Below are 10,857 nucleotides of genomic sequence, written 5' to 3'. Positions count from 1 at the left end.
CTCTTCCCTCAGCTGCTTCTCACAGACCTGCAGCAAGCCTTTGCTTCCCAGCCTGTGCAATGCAGGCAGTAGCACAGGTTTCCTTGCAGCTTGCTGAGCTATTCCTCAGGTCTCTCCCTCCTGACTTTTTGCTCCCCAAGCTGAATGAGGTCCTGGAAGGAGCCACTCGCACAGCTCTTTAACTCTGCACAAGCCCACCACCCCACATTCAGCCCTCTTTCTTTGGGCATTTCCCACATGCATTCCCTGGGCAGTCCCATTTGTTCGGGTTTGCTGGTAATGACACAGTTCTGGGGTCACGGACCTGCCCCTGCCAGGCGCTGCCGGAACTGTGGTCCTGCCCCGGTGCAGCCCTTGCACCCCATGCCAGCCTCGCAGGGTGAAAGCTGCAATGGCTATGCAAGAGGGGGCCCTTTTCACAGCCCCCTGATGAGCCCTGAGCAAGAAAAGACCTCCTGGTTTTATGGAAGAAGGCTCAAAGACCCATTTACAAGCCCTTTTAACTTTCCACCTGCAAAAGAAAATGGACCTGCAGTGGCATTTGGCTCGCGCTCCCGCATCCTCCTCCTACGTACAATAACCAAGTCAGCCCACATTTCCCAGAGGAGGGGAGTACATGAAAGCGATTGCTAGTAGCTCAGCTGCTGGTGGAAGGCTCTGTGAGCTGCGGAGGGAGGTTCTGGCTTTGGGCAGCACGGCGGCATAGAAATTGCCATCAACCAAAGATGAGTTAAGAGACCAACGCCGATTGCTGGCCAACAAACTTGGTCTCCTGCCCCCACAGAGGATACACAAAGAAGGTCAAATCTTATTTCATGATCTCACGTTGCCACTGTGAATGTGGGTATCAAGGAGGTGATAGAAGATTGGTTGTATTTAGGGATGACACTCTGGGCCATGGCTGAATTTTGTACTTAAGGCAAGGCTTCAGCGTCTTGGGTGAGGAACAGGAGGGCTTTTTCCCCAAACATAAAAGCACTTAACTTTTGAGCTCAGAAGAGTCTTTCTGCTACCTTACTCATAACCTTTAGATTAATTTGCTGTTCCAGAATGTTTCTTGGTGATATCATGTCCGTTTCCTTTGGAAGAAATTTAATTTACAGCTAAATTTCTGGTTTGTATTCTGAAATCTCAGCTACAAGGTTCCACAGCTTTTGGGGGGATCTCTGGGATTAATATCCTAAATTTCTGTTTCTTGGACTGTACTAACTGATTTTTTTTTTAGTCATCCTGCTATGAGGCATTTCTCCAAGAAGTGATTTTCCTCCTGCGCACTGTATCTTTGGCAGAAAATGTGTTTTAGTTAGCTAATTAAAGACAGTTGTATTGTACATCAAATACCAGTACGAATGTAAGGCAGTAACATTATGTCTACCGTGAGAACAAGTTGCAATATACATCATAACTGTAATAATATATCACTGTACTAACAATTCCATGCAGCTGTGCTTTTAAATCTTTGCTTGGCAGTGACTAGCAAACACCAAGATCTGGCAAGTATTTTCTGGAAAGAGGATGCTGTGATGATGAAGACCAAGATCCTCCTCCATGCACCTTCCCGACAATGATGCAAAGCACTGATTGCCTATGGAGAAGCCTGTGGAGGCACAGCCCAGGCCCTGCTGCTAGGTCCAGCTTTTACTGTCTTTTTACCAGCACTCCACACAAACACACTCACGTGTTGTCCGTCCCTGGGCTTCTCCACCCAGACAGATTCAGTGCTTGTCTGAGGCTGTGTCCCCAGCTTGCTGCTCCTCCTCTGGCTCTCCCAAGTATTATCAACTCTACTCTTCTGCATCCTGCATCAACTGGTATGATATAAACTCCACTCATACGGGCCTCGTACGTGTGTGTTTTGGGTAAGGCATGTTTACGTGTACATCAGAAGCTGCTAATTTTCCTCCATTTTGCAGTTTCCTTAATATGAAAAATTAATCTTCTCTGCTGATTGAATACTAGTGTATCCCAGCATTTCAAAATCTAATCTAACCTAAAACAGCTTATGTTTTTATATATGCGCTTTTTTTTCCCCCCTCCCAAAAAGTTCCAGTGTCTTTCACAAGCTGCAATCATAGAATGATGAGAATTAAGCCCTTCCTGGAGCAGTCAGTAGAAGGCATATTGATAACTTCACTACCCATTTCAGTGGAGCAAGAGAGGGAAATCTCAGCTAAGCAAAACAACTAAATGTCAACTGATAGAGGAAATCTGTGGGATGCTCAAAATGCAGTAAATTTAGCCAGTGTTTCTTCAGAAGTGCAGAGAACTAAATAAAGATTTTTTTTTGTGAACAAAGTTTACATTATTCCAAAAAGTATGCTCTTTCGGAACATGCTAAATCTAATAACTTGTTCATCAAGTCATGATCTCCATCAGATGCATAATACCTACAGTTCCTGACAAACCATCATCTTCTACCACCAATGTCTGTAAGTCACCAAAAATAGTCACTAAAAACACCCCAAAATATTATCTATAAACAGGGATGGGCCCCTAGAAACTGTCAGTACCCATGGCCAGGTTCACTTGGGCACTGGAGGATGCAAGCACAAGGCATTCATCTCCAGTACTATTTTTTGTCGAAGCTTAAAGAACAGTAAAACAAACTAAGCTGTAAGAGAAAATACCTATTAGCATTTAAATTAACAGTAATTATCTCAATTTCCCATCACCAGTGAAATACAAGATGATGCTTTAAGATTTGTTTCAAAGTTAGGTTCTCCCTGAATTCAAAGGGCTGGGGAACACTGGCCTGTAAGATAAATAGCACTGTCCCTGACATGTGCTGTGTATCCTCAATACATCTGGACTCTAGCTGGAATTAAAATTCATATTGCAGTAGCAATTAAAAGACAGAACTGGGTCATGAGCTGTTGTTCAGGCACTATGCAAGCAAAGAAAGAACAAAAAAGACCTCGCAGGAAGCAGCATTTGCCCTAATAATTTCAGCATGGAGAAACTCAGAAATATGAGATAACAAAATGAGGATACAACAGGAAAATAAGAGTTGGGGAGTTTTAGCAATGCCATGCCAGGGACTCACCTTTTCACCAATGGCTGTTCCCACTGGGCAGGTCTCAGTTTGCAATAGGACAATTTAATTTCAAGGAGAGGACGGGGAATGACTGAACTGGCAATGCTCAGCACCCACCACTGGTGCTGCCTGTGTGACCCGTTTCCTTACACCTACCTACAGCATTGTTTGCAAGAGTCATTTCTATGGCTGGAAGACTTTTATAAAAGAAACCATAGCAACCCTCCTAAATCTACTGGAGCAGCAGTTAACAATTTTCTATGTCCATTCTGGTACACGGCTTTTTCTCTTCTCCCGTTAAGTTCAGTATCTCCATCCAACTATTTAATTCTATGTGAAAAGGACTGTATGAGAGATATATCCACAATAGACTCTCTAGTATATCACACTCCGTGTGACAATGCTCACGGTATTATCCACATCCAATTCTAGACGTAGGAAGCGAGAACAAAATCGCATTGCTCCAATTCCCTTTTTAAAATTGGGCTGAGAAATGTTGTGCTGTTACCTGCAGGTTAGCACAGAACCACACTGCAGACTGCTTTTCTGGGTTTGCAATATTGCACAATGTTATTAATGAAGGTGAGCACCTGCCCCCGATTTAATGGGCGTCTCATTTTCATTCTCTCCGTCACATGAGCAGAAAGATGGCTGAATGAAGTTTTAGCAAAGCGAGAGCCAGCCACATCGTTATTGATTAAACCTTGCTTTCAGTATAATTTAGCCTAAAAAGTAATCTGTTAACTAAAACTGACTCCACAGGCAAAAAGCACCCTCCTTCTTTTAGACTTGGCAGGGGACCTTAGCCAGCTAAAGCCCGAAACTGGGAAAAAATGATTTAAAAAAGAAATCATTTAAATACATTTCTAAAATAGCCTTCGCTATGCATGAGAGCTATGGGTAGGACTGATTTACACACGCAATCTTCTGACAGCTGTGAAAGTATTTGTTTCATCTACGTGGCCGAAATGCTGGATGTGAGGAGAGTTGTGTCAGCATGGTGCTGGTGACCCGGAGAGGACAGCGGGCTCCTTCTCAGACCTGAACAGCCGCAGTCGGTGGTTTCAGAGGGACAGTAGGCAGGAGAGTTGCAGAGAGCACCTGCCCGTGTCCAGCCACAGGCTCTGCCTTGCCCTCGCTTCCCCATGGTGATTTCTGAACCAAGTCATGCAGACTATCTCCCCAGCCTGCCCAGTTGTTGTGTTCTCAGCCTCCCCACTTTATTTTACATCTATGCAGCTTTAGGAGACACTGGCAGTCTAGATCAGTAAAGTATAAAAATAAATGCAATCAGTGAAATTCAAACAGATAGATTTGAAGCACAACCCCAGAAGCACTCCACAGCACTCACCAGGACTGCAGCTAGCGTTACCTTCTGCTCAGTCTTCTGCTGCTAAAAACACTTCTTTTTTTCCACATGTTTATCCTAGGCTCTACTACCGATATAAGGGAAATTGCATCTATATTCTCATGACTCAATTCTTCGTCTTCCAACAGATGGCCAAAATAACTGGCAATAGCTAATTTTGTCACTGTTTATTATTACATTTGTTATAACTAACTCCGTTTGTTCTGCACCATTATGTCCTCTGTCTCTCATAAAGCCTGCACTCATGGCCTTTAATCATCAGCAAAGGTTTATATAAAGGCAGCAAAGACATATTTTTAGTTGTTTGTGATACATCCCTATGCAGGATTCTAATTAATGGTAACACACCATCAACAAGTCAGGATACACACTCAGCAAGAGGCTGTGTGTATTTGCAGGGAGTTGAGGGTAGTTTATGCATATTCAAAATAAACAACAGCCATCACCATATGCCTGACAGTACTTTACACTGAATATTCCCAGTTGCTCCTGATGGACTGTCAGGTGTCAAACAGTGCTGCAGGAGAGGGTTGCAACCACAGTTCCAGGCAAAAATAAAGCTCTTGTAAATGTTCTGCCAGGAATTGCAAAAATGACCAAGTGGTTCCTACAGAAAAACACTGCAGCATTATCCAGAGTAATTCACACAGATTACTTGATTTTGACCACAACTGAATAGTTTTTTTAAGATTCACCGATAACTGAAGGGAATATCTTGTCAGTAATAGATCAACCCTTTAATCAATTCAGGAAACAATTAAAGATGTGGTTGAAAAATAACATTTTTCTCTCTGGAGCCACTGATGCTTCAAACCATGGAAATACCAAACAGTTTCCAAGAGTTGTTCATTACAGTAAAGGTTAGAGGGAGAGTCCAGTGTCTAATAATATTGCTAATGTAGCTTCTCTGAACATAAGGGAATTATACTAAAAAAATCAAACAGTTTAACCTTTGAAAGCATACCATCATTTACTGCTCATAATGCCAGAGATCATTCTGAAAGACACTACTGCCAACTAATGAATGAAAATGAACACACTCTTCCAGCTAATTGCACTCCCGGCACAGCACAGCAAGACGTACTATAGACAAGACAGTTCTTGAAGGCTGTGAAATAAGTTGTTTTCAGTTGGTGTTTTTTACTCATCTACTATAGCTAACTGACTTGGAGGAGATGCTTCATTTGTCAGCTATGGCTATGTTGGCAAGGCTGTGGGATGGACCCTCAATATACTTTACAGCTTAGATTTCTTCAAATGCAGGTTATAAAAACAATTGCTTTCTGCCTGTTAGTAATAACTGTCAATCATTAGTCGTTTTCATTTAAATATATTAAGGCTGACATTCACATTCAGAACTTCCCTTTCTGTAGCTCTGAATGATTTCTTCTGCTTCAACTGCAGGTGGTGAGTCTGGGTCTCTCTCCTCTTGCCCCCTACCCGCTCTTCTGCTCAAGAAATCAGATCTTCCTTGGACATCACTAGGTGTCACTACTGGGTGGACACACAGAGAAAAAACTGCTCAGGAGGTGAGCTAATTCCTAAACTAATTAACTAACTGGGAGGAAGAAATGCACTTTCCCAAAGAACTATGCACTTCAAAACTTGAGGACAAATCTTGCGTGCATGAATTTTACAAGCCATGGGAAGTGTGACGATGTGTTACACCGTCACACAACCACGACTGATGCATGTTGCACGTCACTGATGGTCATCTGAGACAGACTTGAGCCTGGGACCGCACACACAGGCTTCAGTGTGACCATCCTCTGCTCAACTCTCCCTCTCAGAGACAGAAATGTCACATGAAACTAGACCAATGTTGTTCAAAGGCAGAACACTCTTGAAACGTGCCCTGGGGTGATACCAGCTTGGGCTTGCATTTGGCTGGACTGCAAAGAGGTTAAGGACTGGTGTTCCTCTTGGCCTGGCTGTGCTCAGACATGGAATGGGATTTACAGCAAAGGAACACACGGAGAAAAGTGAAAAGGAGTTCATATGCATTGGAGTCTTATCTGTGCTGTTGTCAGACTTAATACGTATAGTCATACCTGTTCAGGTTTTCCACTAGAAGCCAAGGCAGCTACTAATAAGCATATAATTAAGGTAGTTATGATGATTTATGGTTTTGTTATGGTTAAAGACCAAACTGAGTCATCTCCATATCTTGTGGTTCCCTTCTGCTGGATCCTGCTCCCTGGTTATGCACGTGGCACTGCTGTCCCCGAGGTGCTACACAACAAACATGGCAAGTCCCGGTGTAAGGACATGCTGGACTGTGTGACATATCTCCTGCTCCACACTCTGCTCCAGAGTCAGTGACCACATTGTGCCACCTTAGCTGGAGTTTGCTATGTGGCTCTGACCTGGGGGAGCAGTGAAGCGAGTGGTTGATGTTCAGCCAGCGCTCAGCTTTCCCAGGGCCACGCTCCCAGACCTTGCTCAATCTGCATGCTGTGCGGGCTGCACGCTGACTTTTCCAGTCTTTCTGCTTTCTCTGCCACTGGCTCCCAGACATTTGCAGAAGAGCAGCTAGAAAATTTCCTCTACCTGCAGATTAAAGCTTGCTTTTGTTTTGTGTACTACCTGGTCTTAGAACTGGAGATTGGTGTTGTTTCAAAATATCTTCACAGGGCGTAACTGCCATTTAAACAAACTTTGCAATGGAAGCCCTAAGTATGCTCCCAGATTGAGGCAGCAAAGTCTGTCACCTGTAGCAATGCCCAAAGCCGGGCAGAAGAGGCACAATGCACACTGTCTTTGTGTCCCCAACCCCAAAGAGCAGCAAAATACACCTTACACAAAGGAGGGAATGCAGCCAAACCATGAAGAACCTGCCCATACCGTCGCTTGCAGCATGCACTCCCATAGCTTTGCTCTCACAGAACTTCTACCCTCGGGAAACAGCAGAGACTATGCATCCCCCTGCCCCCTCTCTTGGGTGGGAAGCAAGGAGACATGGGCATCTGCTGGTGAAGGACATGAGAATGACATGTCAGTGATTACAGAAACCGCCTCTTACTGTATGTAGTCTGTATGCACAAGGAAAAAAAAACCAGGCTACTCTAAATCACCACACACATGGGTTTTGATACAACATGAGCTGAACCATTCTAGAGCACTTTGGCCAAGTTTTAAAGACTTGAATAAATTAGCTTTAACTGCCATCTTTAAAACTCATGAAATGTAGTAAAAATTAAAATGGGCACCTCACCTCTGGCCATTGCCAGGACCAGATCTTTGGACAAAAGTAGCTGCATGTGATTTTTTTTTTTTAAAGTATAATTCAAGAAAGGAGAAAAGATGTAGACAAAAGTACCCTCACAACTATGTGAAGTTCAAGGTAGTATGGAACCACTGCTTGTGGAATCTCCAAGGATTAGGAATTGACCCCGTGGGCAGGGGACAGAGAGGGACTTACCTGCAGAGACTTAATGCTTCTGCTGGGACCCTGCATCGAGCGAGAAGAAATGCTGTTGCCAAGGGCCACTCTGGACTCTTCCCTGGCAGCATTTTCCAGTCTGCCCTTCCTTGGCACTAGTCATTTTATTGCCTCTGGCACTTTACTGCCTAGAACAGCCATGCAGCCTCAGCTTTTGCCATGTATTCAAGCAGAATATAGAATAATCAGTTAATTCATGGTATCTCAATGCAACCAACAAAAAGCCAACAGGTACTTAATAGCAACTTCACTTAACTGTAAGCTTTGTATGTCACCTGGAAGCATCATCCATATTGCATTTTTACTTTATTTCTATTTTGGCCCCTTCAGGGTGCACACAAGAGAATATTTCCACAGAGAAAGCAGCATAACACAGCAACAGCTCCAATGGCTACAGGGTAATGTTCATATCTGCACTACCAGTGCATCCAGCACGAGCTCGAGCTGATGGCTTCCAGAGCACCAGGAACAGTTCATGACTATTTATGTTTCTCAACCTCATTCTACCAAAGGCTTTTAAGTAATTAGTTTTCCCTCATTAACAGATGCACTGCCTAGGGAAGAGCACACAGGTGCTCCCAAGCCCCATCCAGGATTACAGGGCAGCACTATATGGGCTTGGAGTGGAAAGCTCGGAGGTGCCAAGCTGGGCTGATAAGAAGGGCGACACAACCGCAACGTCTATACGCACCCCTTATTCCCAAGGCAGAACTGCAGGTGTTATTTTGGCAAGGTCAGAGACCATAACAGCAATAAAAATATTCACAGGACATTACCACAAAATCCATGTATTTAAATCAAAAAGATGATCAATATTCATCAACATCATTTTTACAGAGACTCAAACACACTTTATGAGATGTCAGGTGTCATAGTGAGTTTTTGCTTATGTCGCTTCCTAACTTTAAAGAAACAAAGTGAAGTTTATATACCTCATGTACCAAAAAGTAATTAATCTACAAATACAGTCAACAGGGTGAGTCGCGCCATCCCACTGCAAGCACACCTCTAATGAAATATGTGGGCTTTGTACCTTCTTACTGACACATCTCACACATTATTCCATTTTTATCTTTTATACTTTTAGAAGCAAAACAGATTATTTGGTAAAGTCGAATATACTATTATCACTAATGCATTCAAACACATCACTAAAAACTGTGTTGCTAAAATTACATTACAGAAAAAGCAGGTAAAACAGACACTGTTATCTCCTTGAAAAATATGGGCCTTATGCCACAGCACCTACTGATGTGCGTCTATTGAAACCAACAGGATTACTTACCCGCATAAGGATTACCTCCATGGATAAGGAGTGCAGGATTACATCCATTGTTTGCATATCTCCTGTTATTTACATATCCCTATTTTCACCTCCTGGGCTTTTTTTTTTTTTTTTTCTTAAAACATAAGGCATTTAATTACTGTTAGCACTAGATATCATTATGCTGTACTTTTATCCCCTCAAAATTTGGCTGTCTTTTGGATGTCAGATAAAATGCTTTTATGATCAAAACAAAGAAAGTAAAGTAGAAGCAGCAGAATCTGGACCATGTAATTAAAAACAAACAAATAAAAAGAGGGAGAGCTTGTTATCCACAATCAAAACTTATTCATGATTCATTTCATATTCACAATCCTATCCATGGCCTTGGGAACTGAGTATTTATATCAATTTTTTAACTGTGCCAAGTAGTGAGTTACCTGAGAGTTTTCAGGCAAGGCTGACAGTAACTCTACTGGAAAATAGAAAAATCAGACAAAGAACTGAAACACCTACTATAGCTAGCTACATTGGTAAATGAATATGAAAGAAAGAATGTTTTGATTCTTTTCCCCTTATAAGAAGTGATAAATCTAGCCTTAGTGCATCACTGCCATATGCTTTACATAAAAAAATATCTCATTCCTGTCCTTAGAGAAACTGGGTGAGTTACCAGTGCTTTTCAACTATTCTGTGATACAACAGAATAGTTAATGCGTGGTAAGAATGTTATGCAAGTCTCAGTTCCTCTTTCCAACCCAATCAGAAATGTATGTAGCTGAATAAAGAGCAACAATACAACTTGGGAACAACAGGGAAACAACATTCCTTGCAAGTAACATGTTCTTTCAGACTCTCCACTTTGACACTGAATTACATTAGTCACAGTTTTGAATGCAAGAAATCAAATTTGGATCATATATTTTGTTTTAGTAGCGTTCCACAGGGATTTGAAAATTTAAGTAATAGAAGTTAATTTGGGAAGAATTGATTATTATTTTAATGTCAGTTCTGTAGATACCTTTTACATATTCTCTAGAGTTAAAAATAAAGGTTTTGCATGCCTTTTCAGGGTTCTTTAAGTCACTTTAAAAGCAAAAAGAATGCAGACTATTTTTAGAAAGACTGGTAAAAACCTACGCGTTCTAGTTACTGTAAACCGAGAAGAGTTTTCAGCGGATTCAGAAAACGTCAAAAGTTGCACGAACTTACCAAAGCAACCTGTTTTCCTCCAAGAAGAGTAGTTTATGGTGAAGTACATTTGAGTTACAAACGACTGTGTTTCCCGGGTCCATTTTGCATAAGGCTTAACCTGAAAATCCACCCGACTGTGTCGGGCGCAGCGCAGGCGGGGCGGTTTTCCCTCTCGGGAAGGCATTTCGGCGCTCTCCGGGGATGTGCGATGGCCCGAGCACAGAAGGGCCAGCCACCACTTGTTGCAATGGTAACAGGAAAAGCCAGGATCTGCCTGCTCAGGCTGCAAGAGCATGAATAATTCATGCCTTCCACCTCCCCGCATTAGCATGCCGCTCAGGCAACTCCAACGAAGCAATTCATTTTGTCCTTTGTCTTCAGGAAAAGCCAGCTGGATTAATGAGGGTTATCTGTGATGATAAAACCTGGGCCTGCTGATTTATTTAGTCTGATTGGCTAGAATTTGTGTCCCTAAATGCAGGTTTTATGGCCAGAATATAAATTCAGTTGTGCATTCCCAACCTTAGGCAGGCGTGGGTTGTTCGGTTACAGCA

General features: G+C 42.6%; 1 protein-coding gene across 1 annotated transcript in view; it reads right to left on the bottom strand.

Annotated features, from left to right (window-relative positions):
* LOC104509825 (chromosome unknown open reading frame, human C10orf90) overlaps positions 1–10,487 on the bottom strand; it is a 67,567-nt gene extending 57,080 nt beyond the window's left edge. The window contains exon 1 of the mRNA XM_010151888.1: positions 10,322–10,487. Within this exon, the coding sequence (XP_010150190.1) occupies positions 10,322–10,487 (166 nt within the window). The remainder of the gene's footprint in view (positions 1–10,321) is intronic.
* Positions 10,488–10,857: the final 370 nt, after the last annotated feature.

The sequence above is a fragment of the Eurypyga helias genome, unplaced genomic scaffold, assembly GCF_000690775.1.
Source record: "Eurypyga helias isolate BGI_N326 unplaced genomic scaffold, ASM69077v1 scaffold16135, whole genome shotgun sequence".
NCBI classification, from domain to species: domain Eukaryota; kingdom Metazoa; phylum Chordata; class Aves; order Eurypygiformes; family Eurypygidae; genus Eurypyga; species Eurypyga helias.
Note: the sequence above shows the minus strand (reverse complement) of the source record. Positions and strands in the feature narration are given on the sequence as shown.